General features: G+C 37.6%; 4 protein-coding genes across 6 annotated transcripts; 2 read left to right on the top strand and 2 right to left on the bottom strand.

Annotated features, from left to right (window-relative positions):
- The first annotated feature begins 4819 nt into the window (after positions 1-4819).
- LOC116017814 (anthocyanidin 3-O-glucosyltransferase 2-like) lies at positions 4820-6283 on the top strand. Its single transcript, XM_031258459.1, has one exon. It carries the CDS (start codon positions 4820-4822, stop codon positions 6281-6283), a length of 1464 nt encoding a protein of 487 aa, XP_031114319.1.
- Positions 6284-8899: 2616 nt separating this feature from the next.
- Positions 8900-10369, top strand: LOC116015783 (anthocyanidin 3-O-glucosyltransferase 2-like). The gene has a single exon (XM_031255959.1). It carries the CDS (start codon positions 8900-8902, stop codon positions 10367-10369), a length of 1470 nt encoding a protein of 489 aa, XP_031111819.1.
- Positions 10370-16319: 5950 nt separating this feature from the next.
- LOC116021220 (wall-associated receptor kinase-like 15) lies at positions 16320-17018 on the bottom strand. Its single transcript, XM_031261869.1, has one exon. It carries the CDS (start codon positions 17016-17018, stop codon positions 16320-16322), a length of 699 nt encoding a protein of 232 aa, XP_031117729.1.
- A 2917-nt stretch (positions 17019-19935) lies between these two features.
- Positions 19936-23747, bottom strand: LOC116017369 (protein OVEREXPRESSOR OF CATIONIC PEROXIDASE 3-like). 3 transcript variants are annotated; one of them, XM_031257958.1, is made up of 5 exons: positions 23481-23747; positions 22440-22853; positions 21171-21479; positions 20553-20733; positions 19936-20164 (listed from the first exon to the last, which is right to left on the bottom strand). In XM_031257958.1, exons 1-4 carry the CDS (start codon positions 23685-23687, stop codon positions 20575-20577), a joined length of 1089 nt encoding a protein of 362 aa, XP_031113818.1. In that variant the 5' UTR covers positions 23688-23747; the 3' UTR covers positions 19936-20164; positions 20553-20574. The 3 variants fall into 3 exon arrangements, with proteins under 3 accessions (XP_031113818.1, XP_031113824.1, XP_031113811.1); XM_031257964.1 differs by having other exon boundaries at positions 20569-20733; XM_031257951.1 differs by lacking the exon at positions 19936-20164 and having other exon boundaries at positions 20438-20733; positions 23481-23746.
- Between the last annotated feature and the right edge of the window lie 285 nt (positions 23748-24032).

Here is a 24032-nt window from a genome sequence, read left to right as displayed (position 1 = left end):
ATTTCAGAATGTTTACTCCTCAGAATCCCATCCATTATCTTTTTCTTCTTCTTCATTTCTTCTTTCGTTTTGCAATTAATGGGTTTCAAAAGTCACCACCTCCATATGTTCCTGTCAAAAGTTTATTACTCCCTAAATCGATAACCTTTGCCGTCGTCGACATCCGTAGAGTGGCTACGATCCTTTAGATCTGTAATCATCAATATCTATGTTTTTCTAGCTATTCTCATAGTTGAATGCAGATCTGGTGATTTTTAAAATTATTATTTTCATGTATTTATTTATTTATTTATTTTTGGTATAATTACTGGGTGTATAAAGAAAAATAGAACACAAAAAAGTTATGGAGTATTTGTGTGAAGAAAGATGAAGAAATGCTTTGTAGCAAAGTACTCCATAGTAAAATGAGATGAAGGAAGAAGAAGAGTAGTATAGAGCAACAGATTAGTTTGAGAAGACAAGGGCATGAATGGAAAGAGAGTCTAATTGTTTTGTTTGTCTTCAGGTGCGTGCCAAAACCAAATAAGACATTCATTTGGGGACTGATGAGTATATAAGTCTTACCCTTTCTTAAAGCATAGAAGTAAGAAAGAGACTTGTTAGATTGGTCAAGCGGTATAGCTGTGGCCCTCCCAAGTGAGAGGTCACAGTTTTGATCCCCAGTGCTTCAGTACATTTGGGCGGAAGTCATCCCCGGCAGGGCCGGCCGGAAACTAGATCAGCGACTTTCTTGTTTTTGTTTTTTATTTATTATTTTTATATTTGAAATAAATAATAAACGTATATAAATACAGATTTCTACTCATTTTCTGAAAAATAAACCAAACACACAAAGATAGTTTTCCAGAATGCAATTTCTACCCATTTTCTGAAAAATAAACCAAACACATAAAGATAGTTTTCCAAAATGCAATTTCTACCCATTTTCTGAAAAATAAACCAAACACACAAAGATGGTTTTCCAGAATGCAACCAAACACTGGAAATCAAACTATTTTATGAAAAATGACTCATTTTCCAGAAACCATTTTCCAAAAGTCATTTTCTTGCTTTTCAAACACACCCTTAACGTAAAATCCTTGGGAGTTCTCGCGTGCCCGGCCGGTGGACAGACTCGAAGGCGTACAATTGGAAGATTTTGGATTTGCATCTGTCAGTTGCCGTCGATTGCTGAGGTTGCTCCGATTAGGGTACATTTTCTTCAGACGCCATCGATGAACTCACAATACCGACGTGTGTAAACGCAGATATTAGTGTGCGTAAATTAGGAACTCAGGTGCGTGATGTTAACACATAATCTGAAAATTACAACTCACAAAACCTAGGTGCATGAAGGCAAATACTAGGGTGTGTAAACTTAGGAACTCAGGTGCGTGATGTTAACACATAATCTGAAAATTACAACTCACAAAACGTAGGTGTGTGATGACAAACATTAGGTGCGTAAACGTAGCAACTTAGGTGCGTGACATTAATACATGTAAATTACAACTCACAATACCGAGGTGCCTGAAGACAAACACTAGCGTGCGTAAAATTAGCACTCAATGTGATTGCACTTACACAATAAGGTGCGAGAATTTAAACCCTAAATTCCATCACTGTAAATTGAAAACTAAAAACAGATGAGATTTTACCTTATATAGTCGCCGTAGGTTGCTCAGGTTGCTCTGTTTGGGGTACATTTTCTTTAGACGCCATGGATGGTGTGTCCTTCGCAACGAGAATACTGAGTATTTTACTGAACAGAAAAACCTTTGAAAAACATACGACTTGAAAAATGGTTCAGAATACTGACCGGAAAGAAAGGAAGAAGAAAAGTAATTTTTTCTGACTATACTACCCCTCAGTGCACGAAATTAAATCAAAATAACCGCAACTACATCATTAAGTTCAACGGCTGAGATAATTCCATCGATTAAACATCAATGACGCGCAGCCAACCCACAACCGCACCTGACAGTGCCAACCACACCAGATCCGATATATATATATATATATATATATATATATATATATATATATATAGGGAAGGGCTCATGTGCGGTTAAAGATTCCCGTGCGGTGATCAATGCTGCGCTATTTAAAAAAAAAAAATCTAAATTGATTGCACCTTAATCTTTTAATCTACGCACTTAAGTTAGGATTAATATAAAGTGACTTTGTAGAGAAAATCTTATAAAGAATATTGGTTGTGTTTTGGAACTGCAAAAAAAAAAAAAAGAAAAAAAAAAGTGTGTCCTAAAGCTTCAGACTGACGTACCTTAAGAAGGAAAACAATGCACCTTTAAGAAGGGAAACAACACACCTTAAGAAGGTAAACCATGCTCCTAAAGTCTTAGATCAACGCACCTTAAGTTTCAACAACTGACGCACCTTAAGTACACAAATCACACACCTTAAGAAGGAAAACCACGCATCTTAAGAAGAAAAACACACACCTTAAGCTTCAGGATGACGCGCCTTAAGTTTCAACAACTACTCACCTTAAGCAAAAAATCACGCACCTTAAGCAAACAATCACGCACCTTAAGCACAAAAATCATGCACCTTAGGTACAAAACCCACGCACCTTAAGTTTCAAGAACTACTTACCTTATGCACACAATTCACACACCTTAAGTACAAAAACCACGCACCTTAAGCACAAAAATACGCACCTTAAGAAAAAAAAGCGCACCTTAAATTTTGATCTAAATACAAAAATTACCAAATTGTCACCGCATTTTTTTTTAAAATTTTAGTATCGCCTCCATTGAGACTCGATCTCATGATTTCCCTTATGGGAGAGCCACTACATCTACATGCCATTTGATATATTATTTACACATTTACACACATGATCTGCGCATTGTGAAATAATAAATGAATAATATATACATTCAATATATATTATTACACATGCTAAAACAAATAGTGCTGCTAGTTTATGTCGTGATCAAGATATTATTACACACACGATCCGCATATTGTGTAATAATAAACGAATAATATGCATTCAAAAATCAATCAAGATATAAAGAAAGTTAAAAAATTCCATTGCATGCACTTGAATCACAGATACAATAATAATATACTGCTAGTTTATTTAGTGATCAATATATATATTATTTACACATTTACACACACGGTCTGCGCATTGTGAAATAATAAATGAATAATATATACATTCAAAAATCAGTAGTCAATATCTAAAGAAATTTAAAAAATTCAGTTTGAATCACAGCTACAACAATAATAAATAAAATTGAAACTCTTAGACATTGGACTATTGGATAGGAAACCTAACATAAATTATTATTATTATTATTATTTTTATTTAAATACATTAGGTATTCTGATTACGCTAAACTAATCACAAGTCTGCAAAGTTACTAGAGAAGGTAAATCGCAAGTAGTCTCATCAATCCTTGTGTTCCAACCTCGTCTGTATACACTGCGCACAAGAGGTCTTCATCTCTTCTAACCGGTCAACGTACATTTTCCAATGACTCCCCAACTTCCACTCATTGTGGAATTCAAACGCCACACTACGACTGAAAAAAGATTTAATTTTAAGCTGATCAGTTGAATCAGCCGGGCTAATTTTGCAGACCAGTTAAAACTTATTGTTAACATACTTTCTTTTCAAAAAGGTTGAATCCCCAACCACAAGATCCCTCACGCTCCGACCCCACGTATGGGATTATTTCTAAAATACTTTTCCCGCAACGGGTAATCTGGTATATACAATACTATACTGGCCTGCTTGACCACCCTTTAGAGCATAGTTTCATTCTTTTAGTTAGCACGAGTACAACTACAATTGTTAGATAATGGACCATGGCACATAGTGCTATGTGAATCATGGTCGTCAAATGAAACTGTTGTATAATTAAATTGATATTTTAGTTTAGTGTTGCTAAAATTAAACTACTATGTCTGGAAAATGAAACTAAAAAACAAAGCTCATTCAACAACGTATATTGTTAAATGAAATTGTAGTGTATAATTCAAATGAAACTAAAATCCTGAGCCATACAATAACATATATTCTCAAATGGGCGTAGACTGTAATTAAAATACTCCGTAATACTTTAACATTATTATAATAAAGCTAAGTGTACGTGGAAAATGAAACTACAAAATAAAGCTCATACAGTAATGAAACAATGTGTGCAAAATGAAACTAAAAAACAGAACAATATTATCAAATGAAATTGAAGTATTAAAATGATACTTATTTCTTTATCAAAAAAAATTGATACTTATTTCACGACCGTATAGACCGTGGATGCTAGGTTACACGCACTACTATACGCATGCACGCAGATAGAAATGGTGGTGTATGGATGGGATGTGCGGTCATAACTTTTGGCATGCATGCTTTCTGCAGCATGTCCAGTGCGGCAGTGCCTGCGCCTGCAAAACAACAACAATGAACCGCTACTCCTAACCAAACCCAACTTTTTTGAAACAGTTGTGATATATATATATGATCGATGAATGCCATTTAATTTATATATACTTTTTTTTTTTTTAAATTAACTCTATCTCATCCACTTCTTCCATATATCTTATAATGTAGTTTATGTATATTCCATTTTTAATTAAACAAACAAAAAATATCTCACTTGCATTATATTCGTGCATTGCGCGCAACGCAAAACATGCCATTGACGCACTCACCACCTAGAAATATACCATTTAGGTATAAATAGCAGAGGAGTTTGGTTGTCCATATACACTCAACAGCCCCTAGTACTCTCTCTGATCTCTCTCTCTCTAATATTGAATTCTCTCATCTGGCCAGCTCCATAGTCCTCTCCTCTCCTCTCCAATGGAAGATGCTATTGAGTTGGTTTTCATTCCAGCCCCTGGAATGGGTCACCTTGTTTCTGCAGTCGGAATGGCGAAACTCCTCCTTCAAGCACGGCCTCAGCTCTCCGTCACTGTGTTGATCATGAAACTGCCTTTTGCCCCCGATTCCAACATTAATTCTTACATCGATTCTCTGCTTGCCGATGACGATGACAAGGATAACTCTAGATTGAAGCTCATACCACTGCCTGATGCTTTGAAGGGCCACACCGACATGGCTTCCATCTTCCGTGTCTTCTTGGATTCTCAGAAGACTAAAGTCCGAGAATGCGTTAATGAAATGTTGGCTTCTGTGGGTGTGAGGCGGCGGCTAGCGGGATTTGTTGTGGACATGATTTTGTGTAGCGCCATGATGGATGTGGCTGACGAGTTTGGGGTCCCCACCTACGTCTTCTACCCTTCCGGTGCTGCTATGCTCGGCCTTCACCTCCATCTCCAGAGCCTCAACCACCACGCCTTGGAGTTTAAGGATTCCGACCCTCATCTCAACATCTCTACATATTCCAAACCCTTTCCGCTCAACTTACTGCCCTACTTTTTATTGGACAACACCAACGGAATTTGGGACTGTGCCAAACGAATCTCACAGGCCAAAGGAATCATTGTCAACACTTTCTTCGACCTAGAGGAGTATGCACTTGAATCTCTCTCTAAAAACAAGAGTGTCCCACCTGTTTACCCTGTGGGGCCCATATTAAACCTGAACGGCCATTACAATAAAAATCGAGAATCCGAGAAGCAGATCTTGATGAAATGGTTGGATGACCAACCAGCTTCATCAGTTGTATTTCTTTGTTTCGGGAGTGGCGGTACTTTTCCTGAGCCTCAAGTGAAGGAGATAGCTTATGCACTTGAAAGCAGTGGGCAAAGGTTCTTATGGGCTTTGAGGAAACCACCCTGTCCAGGTTCACTAGTCCCCACGGAGTATACAAATCCGGAAGAGGTCCTGCCGGAAGGATTCTTGGAAAGAACTCAAAACATTGGAAAAATTATAGGATGGGCACCACAAAGTGAAGTTCTAGCTCACCCTTCTATTGGGGGCTTCGTGTCTCATTGCGGATGGAATTCAATTTTGGAGAGTATTTGGTTCGGAATTCCGATAGCAACTTGGCCAATGTGTGTAGATCAACATGCAAATGCATTCCAATTGGTAAGAGAGATAGGAATGGCAGTGGAAGTTACGATGGATTACAAAATAGATTCAAAAGACCCCAAGACGAATTTTCTAATAGTTCCAGAAATAGTGAATGCAAAAGAAATAAAATTTGGAATCACAAGTCTTATGGACCACTCTACTTCCAATTCTATAAGGACAAAAGCTAAAGAAGTTAAAGAAAAGAGCAGGAAGGCATTAGAGGAGGGTGGCTCATCCTTTAATTTTGTTGAAAGTTTTTTTGAAAATGTCATGAATAATCTTAAGTAGTTGTAGAACGAGATGAAGGCTCTGTTTGGCAGAGCTTATAGCTTATTTTAAACTACTGATAAGCTAAACTCTGTTTGGTAATGTTCTAAAAATAATCTAGTAGCTTAAAATAAGAGTTTATTTTGAAACGCTACGTTAAAAATAAGGTAGTAGCTTAATAAAAGCTTATTTTGAAATGCTAAGTTGAAAAATAAGCTAGTAGCTTCCTAATTTTTTTTTTCATTTTATCCTTATTATTTTAAATAAATGACATCCTTTACCCTTCCAATTAAAACTCTTTTCTCTTCTCCTATATCTGCAACTCTTCACCGCCCAGCAACCCCTTCATCTTTATTATTATTATTATTATTATTATTATTATTATTATTATTATTATTATTATTATTATTATCATGAAGATGTCATTTTTAATCTTTTTACGTTTATCAGCTTATCAAAAAGTTAATTTTACCAAACACTTTTAAGCATAACATATTCAGTTTTCAGCTTCTAGCTTATAACTTTTCAGCTTTTAGCTACTTTTCGGTGATTGTTGAAAGGTGTAATTACGCTTTTTTTATTCGGTGACCTAATTACAATTTCAGGTTACGTTCAGGGGCCAATTTAAAATAAATTTTGTGTCAGGCCCTAAGAGAATCCTTAATTAACCTCATGTGCCCCAAAAGGTTGATTAGCTCTTGTATTCAAATCATTTCATCGTTTCACCAAAAACATGGACTCAAGTAGAAAATGTTTCAAGGCCAACTATTGTGTGTAGTGCGATGATACCTCTGTTATCATTCTAAATCGGTGATCGCAGGATCGAACTCCGGTAATAAGGACATTACACTAGTACAGAAAAGGGCATTTGCGTCCGGATCGGAGTTATGGACTATTTGCGTCCGGAATACTCCGGACGCATATGCCATGGACGCAGATGCCATTGACTATATATCTGCGTCCTGAGTTGCCCCGGACGCAGCTGGTCTTTTTATATATATATTTTTTAATTAAGCAGTTGTGTCCGTGGTTAAGGGTGCTGCAGAGTTTTTATTATGTTTTATTATTAATATTATATATATTATAATATCAGGGCCGGCCTTGGCCATGTATGGCCAGGGCGACGACACCGCGACATAGGGCTCCCAAGTTTTGGGGACCCAATTTTTTTTTTAAATACTACATATATAATTTAATATTTTTATACTTGATAAATATTTTTTCTATAAAATTCATATATTGGCCTTAATTGTAAGTAAAAAATAAAATTTTAGAAGTAATTGACATTGAAATTTGGGTGAATAATAAATTTGTTTTAAATATGCACAAAAATGTCACTTTTAAATTAAATTTTGAATTGTATTTTTTTCTTTGTTGAATTTTTATGTATTATATTTAGACAAAAGAATTTTATTACTTTTGTGATTGAATACAATAACTTAAAATATATATATGGATTTGGACTCAATTACCTTAGTATAGAGATTTTCAAGATCGTCTAGACTTCTATCTTTATATTTCAAAAGTCAAGATTATGTTTCTTACCTTTATAAATGAGTATATCTCTTTGTATCAGTATAGCGAAATCTAAATGTAAAAAAATCCCTCTTTCCCTATATTCTTGTCTCTCTATTATTATCTTTGTATTTCTCGTTTTTACTCTATTATATTTAGATTGCAATTTTACTCTATTACATTTAGATGCATCTCAAATAAAAAATAATAAAGATCCAAATTAAACTATTAGACAGACACATATTTTTAATGGAACAACCTTGTATAATATAAATATATATATAAAGCATACTAGACAAGAGTACAACATGCGTCATGTACACATAAATAAATAAATAAATAAATAAATAAATAAATAAATAAATAAATATATATATATATATATATATATATATAAAAGTATAGTCCTGTTGCCTTAAAAGATATTAAGTACATAAAATTTCAAGTCCAAACAAAAAGGATTTAGAAATTTTAAAGGATCAAATATTATATTGGATGTAATCTTGATGGGAAGATTATCCACACAACTTTGTCCTATATTTAAAATAAAAAATTGATAACATAATATATATATATATATATATATATATATATATATATATATATATATATATATATATATATATATATATATAAAATATTCGGGGGCCGGGCGGATGGGGAGTCTCCCCATCCCCGTCTTCTTCTCTGCCGTTGAATTAAATATTCTCCCTATCATGGTCTCTGCCGGTGAATACAAGTTGAAAATTTCTGAAAATTGAAAATAATGAATGAGTAATATGCATTAAAAAATCAATCAAGCGTAAAGAAATTTTAAAAATTCAATTGCATGCACGTGAATCACAGAAATGTACTGCTAGTTTATTTAGTGATCAATATATTATTACACATACGATCTGCGCATTGTGAAATTATAAATGAATAATATATACATTCAAAAATTAAAGAAATTTAAAAAATTCAATTGGACGTGGATCACAGCTACAACATATAATATTTTCCTATATACATATACAGCAGTGCAAATTTAGGTATAAATAGCAGAGGAGTTTGGTTGTCCATATATACTCAAGATCAGAGCCCGTAATACTCTCTCTAATATTGAATTCTCTCTCCTCTCCAATGGAAGATGCTATTGAGCTGGTTTTCATTCCAGTCCCGGGAATGGGTCACCTTGTTTCTGCAGTCGGAACAGCGAAGCTCCTCCTGCAAGCACGGCCTCAGCTCTCCGTCACTGTGTTGATCATGAAACTGCCTTTTGTCTCCGATCCCAACGTTAATTCTTACATCGATTCTCTGCTTGCCGATGAGAGCGATAACTCTAGATTGAAGCTCATACCACTGCCTGAGGAGGCGGATTCTTTGAAGGGCCACACCGACACCGACCTGTCTTTCATCTTCCGTGTCTTCTTGGATTCTCAGAAGACTAAAGTCCGAGAATGCGTTAATGAAATGTTGGGTTGTGTGGGTGTGAGGCGGCGGCTAGCGGGATTTGTTGTGGACATTTTGTGTAGCACTATGATGGATGTGGCTGACGAGTTTGGGGTCCCCACCTACGTCTTCTACCCTTCCGGTGCTGCTACGCTCGGCCTTCACCTCCATCTCCAGAGCCTCAACCACCACGCCTTGGAGTTTAAGGATTCCGACCCTCATCTCAACATCCCTACATATTCCAAACCCTTTCCGGTGAACTTACTGCCCAACTTTTTATTGGACAAAACGAACGGAATTTGGGACTGTACCAGACAAATCTCACAGGCCAAAGGCATCATTGTCAACACCTTCTTCGACCTAGAGCCGCACGCACTTGAATCTCTCTCTAAAGACAAGAGGATCCCACCCGTTTACCCAATGGGGCCCATATTAAACCTAAACAGCAATTACAATAAGAATCGAGAATCCGAGAAGCAAATCTGGATGAAATGGTTGGATGACCAACCATCTTCATCAGTTGTATTCATTTGTTTCGGGAGTGGCGGTACTTTTCCTGAGCCTCAAGTGAAGGAGATAGCTTATGCACTTGAACGTAGTGGGCAAAGGTTCTTATGGGCTTTGAGGAAGCCACCATGTCCAGGTTCACTAGTCCCCACCGAGTATACTAATCACGAAGAGATCCTGCCGGAAGGATTCTTGGAAAGAACTCAAAGCATTGGAAAAGTTATAGGATGGGCACCACAAAGTGAAGTTCTAGCTCACCTTTCTGTTGGTGGCTTCGTGTGTCATTGCGGATGGAATTCAATTTTGGAGAGTATTTGGTTCGGAATTCCAATAGCAACTTGGCCAATGTGTGTAGATCAACATGCAAATGCGTTCCAATTGGTAAGAGAGATAGGAATGGCGGTGGATGTTAAGATGGATTACAAAATTGATTCAAAAGATCCCAAGACGAATGTTCTAATAGTTCCAGAAATAGTAAATGCAAAAGAGATAGAATTTGGAATCACAAGTCTTATGGACCACTCTACCTCCAATTCGGTAAGAACAAAAGCTAAAGAAGTTAAAGAAAAGAGCAGGAAGGCATTAGAGGAGGGTGGCTCATCCTTTAATTTTGTTGAAAGTTTTTTTAAAAATGTCATGAACAGTCTCAAGTAGTTAAAGAACGATATGAAATGATTATGTAATAATAAAGTATTGGAGTTATGTACAATCCATGCATGTTTCATGATTTATTATCTTAGTCCTTAGTTTATGAAATTTTCAATCTTATTAATGTGCATGCTTGCTTCTAGCATCTACATCTATGGTTATTTGGTGGTTTTTTGTGGGATTTAGTGTGATGTGGAGGTGAGAGAGGAAGGATGGAGAGTGTGTTTTTTTTTCCTGCAAATGAATGATTTATTGTGGGTCCCAATGAGAGAGAAGAAGGAGAAGAAAGCTTGGTTTCGTGCGCGTGTGTTGCAGTAATACTACTGACAATGATACTTTGTGCGCATGTATTGTACTTAACACTCTGGCGTGTGAATCCTTCATGGAATTGGTACTTGGGCGCCTAAAGGCTAAAACATACTGACATTATGTTTTCCCTTTATTTTTTTTTCTTTTTCTTATATTTTCTCTTTCCCACTTTATCCTATGTGGCTCCTAAAAGACTATGCAAAAAACTAATCTGTTAAGGATGATAACTTGAGTTTAGTAAGAGCAACTACATTAGTAGTTTATTCACGGAGATTGAGGAAGATGAGAACTGAATATTGTATTGATTCAATTGAACAATTACAATGATGAGAAATAGGAGATATATATACTAGGGGAGTCTTAGGTAGAGTAGGATAGCTAGTCCTAACGTGACTCAAACTCAGAGAGTCCTAATACTCCCCCTCAAGCGCAGGGTAAACTACTAACTTGAAGCTTGTCCCTAAGAAAAGAAAATCTAGGACTGGGCAAAGCTTTTGTAAAGATATCAGCTAATTGATCTTTTGTGGAAATAAAGTTAACCTGAATATCTCCATTGGCAACCCTATCTTTAACAAAGTGGTAGTCAATCTCCACGTGCTTAGTTCTTGCATGAAAAATTGGATTCGCACACATATAAGTAGCACCAAGATTGTCACACCATAATTTGGGAGTAAGGATGCCATCAATTTTGATCTCATGCAGCAAGGACATGATCCATATGACCTCAGCACAAACATCAGCCAAGGCTTTATACTCAGCTTCCGTGGATGATCTTGCAACTGTCTTCTGTTTCTTGCACACCCAAGAGATAAGATTGGTGCCAAGAAACACTGCATACCCACTAGTAGATTTACGGTCCTCAGGACAACCAGCCCAGTCAGAATCAGAGAAAGCATGAAGCTCTCTAGAATTTGACTGAGTTACACGCAAGCCGAATGAGAGGGTGCCTTTGACATACCTGAGCACTCGTTTTAGCTGCTCCCAGTGAGACAATGTTGGAGCATGCATATGTTGACACAATTGATTGACCGCAAAGGATAAGTCTGGCCGTGTAATTGTGAGATACTGGAGAGCACCAGCCAAACTCCTGTATTTCGTTGGATCTTCATATGAATCTGAATTAAGCAATGGAGTTTTCGATGTAGAAATAGGAGTGGCGAGAGGTTTACAATCAGTCATTCCAGCCCGTTTCAAGATGTCTGACATGTACCGCTGCTGAGAAAGAATAACACCATTGCTAGTTTTGACTAGCTCAATTCCAAGAAAGAAACCAGGTTCACCAAGATCTCTAATTTTGAAAGCATTAGACAGTTTAGAGAGTAAATCAGACACTAGTAGCTCATCAGTCCCCATTACCAAAAAATGTCATCAACATATACTAAAAGATACACACATGCAGAACCACGAGAGTAATAGAATAATGACACATCAGTCTTTGAAGCTATAAACCCAACAGAGAGTAAAAAAGTATGCAACCGATTAAACCAAGCTCGTGGAGCTTGCTTTAAGCCATATAAGGAACGCCTCAACAGACAAACGTGATTAGGCAATTGAGCATCAGCATACCCGGGTGGTTGACGCATATAAACAGTCTCAGCCAAATCACCATTCAAAAGTGCATTGTGTACGTCAAGCTACCTAACCACCCAACCTGAGGAAATAGCCAAACTCAAAAGCAATCTGACTGTAGTGGGTTTCACAACCGGACTAAAGGTGTCAAAAAAGTCCTGACCAGGAACTTGATTAAATCCTTTCGCCACAAGTCTCGCCTTATGCCTCTCTATTGAACCATCAGCTTTACGTTTAGTACGAAAAACCCACTTACACCCAATCACATTCATACCTGGGCGAGGAGGAACTAAAACCCAAGTCTGATTGTGCAAAAGTGCATTGAACTCCAGATCCATTGCCTCTCGCCATTCAGAAAATTTAACTGCCTGAGTGTAGCAAGTGGGCTCGGTAGGACAGGCCTGAGTAGAGAGAGCCAAAAGTGGAGCCACAGACCGACTCCTCGTAGCCATTGCATGGGAGCGAACAGTCGGACGTGTGGACTTGCCACGGGGTCGTCCTCTTTGACGAGTAGGAGCAGTAGTGGTGGTGACAGGAGAATCAACTTGAGCAGAATCATCAAGAGAAGATGGCAATACCTGTAAAACCGATTCAGCCCACGGCTTCTGCACAGAGGGAGGAGATGGCACAGCAACCCTACTAACAAAGGGAAACACATTCTCGTCAAAGTGTACATGTCTGCAAATATAAATCTTATTAGTCGTTAAGTCCATGCATCTGTACCCCCTAAAAGACTCAGGATAACCTAAGAAGACACAAGGAGATGACCGATACGACATTTTGTGACGATTATAAGGACGCAAGTGAGGATAACAAAGACAACCAAACACACGAAGAAAAGAGTATGAGGGAGAAGATTTATGTAACAATAAATGAGGACTGGAATTCTGCAAAACACTAGATGACATTCTATTAATCAAGTAAACAGCAGTTTCAAAAGCAAAGTCCCAAAAACGAGATGGAACAGACGCACGAGCCATAAGAGTAAGACCAGTTTCGACAATATGCTTGTGCTTCCTCTCAACACGACCATTCTGTTCATGAGTGTAGGCACAGGATTGTCTATGATTAATCCCTAACTGAAGAAGAACAGTATGTAACTTTTTGTATTTAGCTCCTAAGTCCGACTGAATAGCCTTAATTTTGCGATTAAATGACCGTTCAACTAAGGCACGAAACTTGTCAAAAATGGCATACAAGTCAGACTTCAATTTCATAGGATAATACCACGTGTAACGAGAATGGTCATCAACAAAAAGAACAAAATAACGATAACCAGAAGAAGACAAAACAGGAGCTGGTCCCCAAATATCATTATAAATCAAATCAAGAATATTCGAACTAACAGAGTCTACACGTGGCAAAGGGAAACGAGTAGACTTGCCCAATTGACACGCAGAACACAAAGAAGAAGGACAACGATTATTGCGACTAGAACCACTAACAGAACAAAAAGGAAGAATACGATCTAAGACTCGTTGATGAGGATGTCCCAAACGATCATGCCATACGGAAGAGGAAGCACGGGACGAGATAAACGCACGGGGACTGTTTTTCGGAATGGGCAACGTGTAGAGACCACCGCAACTATTGCCGCGAAGAAGAATTGCCTTGGTTGCTATATCCTTCACAACAAAAAAGGATGGATGAAACTAAAAAAAGACTTTATTATCTTTTGCAAAGCGTTGCACAGATAAAAGAGAGGAAGACAAACCAGGAACATGTAAAATATCAGACATCCTAAATACTTTAGACGGGGTAGAAAAAGAAGCATGACCAGTATGACTAATAAGCAAACCTGTACCATCACCAACTCGAAGAGCATCACCACCAGTGTACTCTTCAGATGTAGAGAGCGCAACAATATCAGGGGTCGCGTGATTTGTCGCCCCAGTGTCTGGAATCCAAAGATGCGAGTCAGACACAAGATTCGGCGCATCCTCAGCATATGTTAAATGAGCTTGGAGTCCACGGCCAATTAAAGAAAAACAGGCTGGTGCAAGATGGCCATAATTGCCACATAATTGGCATTGAGGCTGCCAATTACCACCACGTCGCCCACGTGACCTGCCACCGCCATGCGAGCCACGTCCACGCTGCACACCACCGCCCTGCTACTGCTGGTCGGCGAAAACAGCACCGCCACGTGACTGATTCCCACCGCGGCGATTCGATCCGCCACGCCAAGACCGCGACCGACCTCCACTACCACGCTGGCCAACAAAAGCCGCAGCTGCAGGGGCTGGAACACTGCCATAGCTATCACCGGTAGCGAACTCATGCGAGCCAAGGAGATTGGCGAGTTCGGGAAGACGCACCGGCTGACCTCGAACATTCAAAGAGGCTACGATAGAGTGATATTCTGGACGTAAACCTCTGAAAATATACATATTCTGATCCTCCAAAGGAACCGCACGGCCAACAAGAGCTAGATCTTCCACCATAACTTGCGCACGAGCAATGTAGTCAACGGCGGAGGCATCACCTTGGCGTATTGTTTGCAGTTGTCCAAGAATATGCATAATCCGAGCTTGACTGGAAGAAGCGAGAGCCTGCTCAAGCACCAACCAGAGATCACGCGACGTAGTGCAACCAATTGCGAGGTACATAACTTCCGACGAAAGTGAAGAGATTAACATGCTAAGGACCGCCTGATCTTGGTGCACCCATGGAGCATGCAACGGGTTGGGTAGAGCAGCAGCAGCGGAGGAGCCTTCAAAAACGGGAAGAAAACGATTAGGGCAAGAGTTCGTGCCATCAACGAAACCCATGAGGTCGTGCCCACGAAGAAATGGAATAACCTGCGTCCTCCAAAACAAGAAATTCTTGTTCGTTAGCTTAATGCTAACATAGTGATGCGCAGCAGACAGAGAAGCGGCTGCGGAAGAAACCGCAGAAGAAATAGCTGCATCAGAAACGGTCCGTTCGGAAGAATTAACAGAGCCGTCAGCCATTGGAAAATAAACCTAGGCTAGCTGATACCAGATGAGAACTGAATATTGTATTGATTCAATTGAACAATTACAATGATGAGGAATAGGAGATATATATACTAGGGGAGTCTCAGGTAGAGTAGGATAGCTAGTCCTAACGTGACTCAAACTCAGAGAGTCCTAATAAGGAAAAAATGACACCTGGGAGGAGAGAGAGGGAAAATAAATCTCCTACAAATGAATTGGTTATCGCAGAAATGTCTCCAATACCAGCTTGTCGCGTGGCTTCTGTTTTTTTTTTGTTTTTTTTTTTAAAAATCATATTTGTTTTATATTTTTTTCCTCCCATCCCATTTTCTCTTTTCTAATTAAACTTACAAAAACCGCGAAATAACTCCACTACTAAGGATGCATGTTTCATGATTTATTATCTTAGTCCTTAATTTATGAAATTTTCAATCTTATTAACGTGCAGTGCATGCTTCTAATAACTTGAGCTTAGTAACAGTTTGGATCATGTCTTGCTACTAACTACTACTTAGGACACGTTTGTGTGTACGTGGGTGCTATTATACTCATCATGTGTTTCTTGATTTTGCAACAGATTGTAGAATTGTCTTCAATCCTATGTTATGCATGTGCCAACAATATAATTGTCTTCAGATCAATCCTATGTTTTGGTATGACGCAACAAGAAGATTCATTAGAACAATAGTACAATTCAATATATAATACAACAACCCAACTCTATCAAGCAGTTGCAACTACTTCAACAACCAAGAGAGCAATTAGGAAATTAAAGAAGTAGGTGATATGGATACATACGAAGTATAAAATGGATACATTGAGAATTAATTTCTCATTCACCCATTATCTATTTTGTGTGTACAATTTATCAAATTAAACATCGCACTTAGAAAAATCTGAATCCACTTTTACCTGACTTAGTTGAAACCCTAATTGAATTAGAATGATACTTTAGTGGTAAACTATAGTTGGTATAAAATAAACTAAATAGTAGGTCTGATATATTAAATGTATATTATTAAATAAAATTGTAGTTGAATAATAATAATACTTTATTGGTATTATAATAAAACTATTGTGCATGAAATGAAACTTAATAATAGGCCATGACAAAACTCTTAAGCAGGGCTAGCACTACAATCATCTGATTGGGACCCACACAGAGGCTTCGGCGGCGACACCCACTGAAATTCCAGTGCGGGTTGTGGCCACCGCCTTACCGGCAAAGACTCATCCAGGTTTACAAAGCTCCGGTACGCGCTACAACCCTTGCTCCTCACGCGCAGCTTGTGGGCCGTGGACGACCCGCCGGCTTTGAAACTGCAGCAGATCGGAGCGTGGGAGCACGCGCCCAGACCGCTAGCATCGATGTAGGCATGGCAGAGGCTGGAGGCGGTGCAGTTGAGGGGCGACTCCAGCAGATCTTCCGTACAGTTAATGTACAGAATGGTATTGCTACTAGTGATGTTGAACGGCGACGAGGAGTCGAGATAAATGCCGCCCGTTGAGATGTCCGCCGTCACGCAGGTGTCGGGAATTAGCGGCGACGGCGAGATCGTCAGGCGCTGCGTCTCCGGGGTAATAGAGGTGATCGGATATGTGTTGTTGAGCGTATCGAACATTAGCGCGCCGTTGTTGCAGCGAACCTTGTACGAGGGGTCGCCGCAATCCGGGCCCGTGCTGAGCGGGTAAGGCACCGGAGAAGAGCCGCAGTCGGCGCACTGCCGAGCAGACAGTGCCGTCTCCGAGCATGATAGCAGCAGCAACGCCGCAAAGAGGTGGCGCCGCCGCAGTAGAGGATCGTAAGCCGCTGTCATTTTCGAGAAGCCACTGCTCATCTCTTTAAATTCTATATATAGATCAAAAGAACAGTTTTCTCAGGATAATTAATTTAATTTTAAAATATTATATTTAGAGATTTTTAAGGTAGTAATTGATACCATACTGATTTGTAGTGATACAAATGTGTGATTACATCAGTTACTGCGAAGATTTCTTTAGGCACAAAAGTTGAATATAATATTCAATAGGGCAGATTGTCATTTTGGTCCATTGACTATAGGGATCTTTTTGATTGCAGTCCACGACTTTCAAAAGTGTTAATTGCATACCTTGACTATTCAATTTTTATCAATTTTGGTTACTCCGGCCAAATTACAGGCCAAATCTTACCGGAAAATAGTAAAAGCTAAAATAATAAGGGTATTTCCGTCATTTAACGTCTCTTTCCTTTCTTCTCCGACTAATCTTCATATTTTCCGGCGGGATGCTAAACCTTCGATGCACAATGGCAATTTATGGAGTATCCCTCATTAATTAAATACTCCATGAATTGACTGGCAAATCATCATAAATTGCCATACCATTCATTTTTTTACTCCATAAATCATGTTTAATTAGCACTGTTTTAAACCCATGCACTGGTACGAGTCTTCACTCAAGACTCTTTCCGATGACGACGGGAAAGCGACCAATCAAATGATACAAACATACAACCATGTTTTTCATGGGTTTTCTGCCAAGATATATGCGTTGGAAGCTCAAAAGATGGAGTCTTTGCCAGGGATTCTTGCGATTATTCCGGACTTCGAAGCAAGTTAGGCATTTGGAGACAACCAGGTCGCCGGAGTTTCTTGGGTTGACGAGGACGGACAGTGCTGGGCTGCTGAAGGAATCAGATTTCGTCGGACCTGGTTATTGGAGTTCTTGATACTGATCTGGCAGGAGAGGAAGAGTTTTAAAGATGAAGATCACCTAGGCACGTCCTCCACCACCAACAACTTCTTCTGATCCAAATGCCGGCCGTAAATGAGCAAATTCAACAGCCCATGTTCAGTAAAAAAGCTAAATCGCCGGAAAATATGAAGATTCGTCGGGGAAGAAAGAAAAGAGAGGTTAAATGACGAAAATATCCTCATTATTTTAGGCTTCACTATTTTCCGGTAAGATTTGGCCGGTAATTTGGCAGGTGGCCAAAATTGATAAAAATTGAATAGTCAGGTGATGCAATTAACACTTTTTGAAAGTCGTGGACTGCAATTAAAAGGACCCTTATAGTCAGTGGACCAAAATGGCAATTTGCTCTATTCAATACATTGTATTGAATTTTTGGCACAGATGGAAAAAAATATTTTTTTTCCTTTTTCTTTTAAAGGAAAATTTGTTTTTTTCTATATTTAGTCAAAAAAAATATTATTAAGGAGTTTCTAAATGCACTTTCATTATTTGCGGATGCACTATCAAGTGTTTCTAAATATACAATCATAATTAAATAAGTGGTTTGATCCCCACCCATGTGAATGGAGCAAACCATTTGCCCAATCCCCTACCACTACAACATGTTTGGTTCACGGAATTAATTTTAATGGAATAGGAATAATATTTCATAGGTAATGGAATACGGAAGTAATAGAATAGGAATTGTATTTTATTATTTGGTTTGCCGAAGGAATAGACTTTAGAATGTAATTTCAACGTTTGGCTAATTTAAGGAATAGAAATGGAATGTGTTTAAAAGACATAAATACCCCTATCTAAAAAATGTATTATTATTATTTTTTTGAAAATCAACTCATAACTTTTAGATTAATAAAAATGTATTATTATTATTATTACTTACATTATATATATATATATATATATATATATATATATATATATATATATATATATATATAAATGTATATGTATATATGTATGTATGTATATAAGAATTATAATATAATACAAAAGGGTATTTTCGGTATTATAGTATAAAAGCTATTCCCAAATACTTGGGAATAGCTAATACTAGGAGCTGAGATCCCATAGGAATGGTTATTCCCCTTACAAAGGGAATAACTCATTCCCGGGAATGTTATTCCTAGGAATAGAATGACGAATCAAACAGTTGAATAGGTCTATTCTAGGGAATTTTTGACCTATTCCACGAACCAAACACACTGTTAGTGTGCTGACCGTTGGGACGGATGATTAGTCTTCTAACTGTCGGCGGAAGGGACACCTTGGGAAAAAACCCAAAAAAAAAAATACAATCATACTTAAATAAGTGACACCCCATTTGTTTAAAAAATGGCACCACGTTTTTTAAAAAATTTAATATGGTTCGTTCAATTTTTGCATATATAAGACTGAAATTAGTTCTTAATTTTCTCCTAAAGATTTATTCTCATATGGTCCAATACATACATGCATGCATGCATGCATGCATACATACATACATACATACATACATACATACATACATACATACATACATATATATATATATAGGGACGGGTTCAAGCGTGGAAGAGGTCTCAGGTGCGGTCATGTGGTTAGATCTGAGTTGTTGATCAAATCTTGATCAACAACTCAAATCAATGAAAATTAAAAAGAATTATAATAAAAAAATTAAAAAAAAAACATGTGTCTAGAAGGAAGAAACACAAGCTAAAAATAGCCTTGTAGTCCAGTGGCATCAAACCCTTTCCTTTATACGGGAGGTGATGGGTTCGAGCCTTAGTGGACTCATTCTAATAGAGTTAGTAGTATTCAAAAAAAAAAAAAAGTGATAGAAACACGCACATTAAGTGTTAAATAGCACACCATGAGTCTTAACATTGCGCACTTAAGTGATACAAAGACGCACCTTAAGAAGAAAAACCACACACTTAAACTTTAGACACTAGTATAAAAATGACCATGACCATAAATGTAAGACAATTTGTGTCCGATACTGAAACACCAAACACGTAAAGTGACACAATGGCATTTTTATAATTAAAAGATTAAAAGTTTACTACTGAACAATCTGCGTCCGAACTACTCACTTCGGGCGCACATTGTAAATTGCCTTACAATCGATCGATTCATTGCAAATAAACCACTCCAGCCAACGCCGCACGTCGCCGAAGTCTCCACTCCAGCTAACGCTGCCGCCGTTTCCACTCGCATTGCCGTTCGCCGCCAGTCTCCTCTCCAGCTAATGTTGAATTTTAATATGTAAACAAACTTATTTAAATTTAAAACTGTTTAATTTTATGTAAATGTCCTTTTTAGTCTTTTTTACATTTATCAATTTATCAAAAATTTAATTTTACTAAACACTTTTAAGCATAATCAGCTAGCCTAACAGCTTTACAGTTTTCAACTTCGAGCTTATAACTTTTCAACTTTCAGCTACATTTTCAGCTAGATTTGCCAAATATTAGCCTAAACCAAAAGATATGCTGTACTTTATGGGATCCTTTGCTACTGAACTGAAAGGCTGAAAGCATCAATCAATAGAAATTGTTTAATGCTGACAATTGTTATAAATTGCTTTGGAAAGTCACATTTACATTAAACAAAATTGTGTTAAAGGTACATACAAGAAGTTTGAATGACCTTGTATCAACTAGGGGAAGTCTCAGGAGCAGCAGATCGCCGGTATGGAAGCTTTGGAATGTGATTATCAGGAACACCGTCTTCAGAACGCCTGTCTTCGAACCACTTCACCACTCTTTTGTGGGGAAGATTGGTGACATGCACAATGCTGCTAATCATGGCATTCTGCATTTGTTTAAATGGCAATAAAATGGTAAAAATTATAATACTAACAGACTGATGAATAGAATTCATAGTCGGGCCGTTTACTTCAAATCGAGTCGAAATAAACAAACAGAAAGAACTGAAACAATAGCTTAGAGGGGCAATGACATGTAAATGAAGGTAACTGATTTTTATGTTGTAAGTTGTGATTAGGGTTGAGTCAATCTTAATTGTATAATTGCAATATTTAGCCATTTAGGCCTGCAAGACACAATCTCTTCCTCAGTCCAAAGAAATTGATCAACGCCACTCCACCAAATAATGATTCCTATGAATCTGGGTATCACACCTTGCAAATTGCTAATGGTCCAGCTTATATTGGAGCACCCATTTAAAAGAAATACTACTCAATTAATCCATAAGAATAAGAACACAGGTTTAGATATAATATTACTCACAGTTGGTCTCTGAGATCTTCGGTAAACTAGTTCAAGGGTTTCAAGTTGCTTTTTCTTAATTCTCTTTTTAGCAGCCCAGTTGCGTTGCCTAACATGAACTGGCATTTCCACCGTAGTCTTTGTTTCTGCATTTTCAGTGGCTTTCTCCAGAGGAACAGTTTCCAATGGGATACTCGGAGGCTCTGAGATTGTTGAAATAGGTTTATCAGGTAAAGCAGCACTCAGCAATAAAAGATGCGGAGGAGGATCACGGAGTAGTTCAAGAACAACAGCTCTGTCAAGACAGACATCAGCTGCAAGATTTTTTATCTGCATGTAAAGTGTTAAACCGTAGAGAATCACATTTCTGGATTAATTATTAACTGAGATGAATATTTTGAGAATCACACATTTCAATGGTTGAGAAAAATAAGTTTAAAAGAAGCAATGCCATCTCACAAATTGAGATTTACTATCAAATCACAAAACAACTTCACCAATTGTAAACATAAAGCAATAGTTACAAAATGCAATGATGGATGCTCATATAGTCTGAGCAAACTAGTATTCTAATGAGGCACAGAACTGCAGGCACAAACATGAAGTATATTTCAATTTATATGGTTTCTTAGACATTAAGATGAACACGGGGGCAAATGGTCATATAAGAAACTGTGATAAGCCTCTAGCTGAGCTCAGCAGGATCTCTCCTCAGGTATCTCAGTCTTGATGGATACTTAACTTTATACTTCTATTTGATGCTCTCAATTTATAATTATCTTCACTTTCTAGTACATACTCTCAAAGGGTTTGCTTTATTTTACATTATGAAAACCCAGACAGAAAATCAGATATTAGTACAATCTTTCTTGTTTTCTTCAATATAGGCAAAGGGTTTAGTTTAAGGCAACAATGTGGTAGGTTTTCACAGTACTTTTATGAAGAACATAAATATTACAATTTAAAAGATTTTCCCACTACCTATTTTGGCTGTGAATCAGCAAATCAGCTACACTCCCAAGCCTAGACCAAACAGATGGTTCTTAATCATTTTATTTTTCTCCTCTATCAACTTGATTCATAGTTATTGCGCATCATATCCATGGTGAGTGAGATTTTTCAGGACACATTCCAGAAAATAACTATTGTACAAAACTATGTCATAGAAGAACCAACCATGATACAGATGGCCTTGATTTTTATAGAATTTTGAATGCAAAAGTCTGCCATGGACTAATCCCTATGCAACTGAAATTTTTAAATTGAAGAAGAAATAGAATAGAAACTTACACTTGTCTTACGTCGACCATCTTTTAGTGCATAAGCCAGTCTCTTAAGTTGCCAATTTCTCAATCTTACTGGCTTTTCATCTTCATCTTCATCTTCATCTTCATCTCCTTTTATAGCTGCAGCTACCTCACCCTCTTCTTCTTCTTCTTCTTCTTCTTCTTCTTCCTCCTCCTCCTCCTCTTCAGCTACATTTTTAATTTCCCCATCTACAATTGATTCAAGGTCTCCTGATAGCTCATCATCCTTCAGAGCCTCTTCGAGTTCACGCTCAAGATTTGCAAGGTCCTCCTCTGTTATTTCAAGGTCATCATCATCATCCAAAGAGATATTGTCATTTTTCAGATCTTCTTCAAGTTGACGAAACAGCGCCTCAAAAGCATCTTCATCTAAATCTTCATCTTCCTCATCGTCCCTCTGAGAAAAAATTCACCACATAAAACAAAGATCAAAAACAAAGTTCACAATTTATAGTATTCAGCAACTGTGCTGATATGATAATATAAATACAAAGATGTCCCCATGGCTTAAAGATTAGGGAGGCCATAGTCTTTCACTCAATGCAAAGAAACAAAACATACATACAAATACAAAGTCATCAATTTAACCTTATTAACAAAATACTACTGAACTCGTTTCTTCTTCCCATAATCAATTTCTACAAATCATGTTCTAAGATGAACAAGTTCCTGCCAATGAAACTCACCAATGCGAATTCAATACTGCTTTCACATAATCTTAATCAAACTACATCACACAAAACTTACATAATTTTTAAAGATATTCCAATTTGCTTATAAACTGGAGTGCCATGCTATGAAAACTATCCCAATCCCTAAATTTTACATAGTAAATAATACTTTATATTTTATTATTCAATAAAGATAAAGCATCAAACAGCAGGTACTAAAATGGCATTTTATCTCACGAGAACTCAAGAATTAGAATATGCATTCTCTAGATATCCATACGATTAAACTTTTTTCATCCAATTAAATGGAAAGCAAAAGAAAATAGACATTCGAAGAGTTCTTTTGGCGATACCTTTTGTTTCTTTTTGTTGGAGGAAGTGGTAGCAGGGCGGTGGGGCTTGCTTCGCCGGCGAGCGAAGGTGAGAAGGGAGGAAGAAGAACGGTTGCGTGTGAAAGGGAGGTTGGTTCGGCTAAAGTGCCGGTCCACAAAGAAGGCGTTATTACGGGTGCACTGGAGTGTGATGGAAATGCGCAGAGATGTTGAAGCTGCCATAGCCATTATTTCTACTGTCTTTCAGATAGAGAAATCGCTGAAGGGGTTTTAAAGAGGATTTGTGCAATTTCTGATATTATTGTGTTCACTCTCATGTGTTTTTTTTTTTTTTTTTGGGTGAAATAATAGGTTAATTCCAGCCATGTTCTTCCGTGTTGATTTTTCAAAATTACTTTCCACTTTTTAATTTGGACAATTTAAGTCCTTGACTTTCAAATTATTTTTAATGTTGGTCTTTTCGTTAAATTTTGATTAAATTAAGGTCAAATGAAGGGGTAAAATTGCTGGTTCACCTAATTAGTGTATTATTATTCGTATTTATCTTGTCTTATTTACGAATAATAATACACT

Source organism: Ipomoea triloba, chromosome 1 (assembly GCF_003576645.1).
Source record: "Ipomoea triloba cultivar NCNSP0323 chromosome 1, ASM357664v1".
In the NCBI taxonomy this organism is placed as follows: domain Eukaryota; kingdom Viridiplantae; phylum Streptophyta; class Magnoliopsida; order Solanales; family Convolvulaceae; genus Ipomoea; species Ipomoea triloba.
The sequence above is the reverse complement of the archived record's forward strand: the minus strand, read 5'-3'. Positions and strand labels throughout refer to the sequence as shown.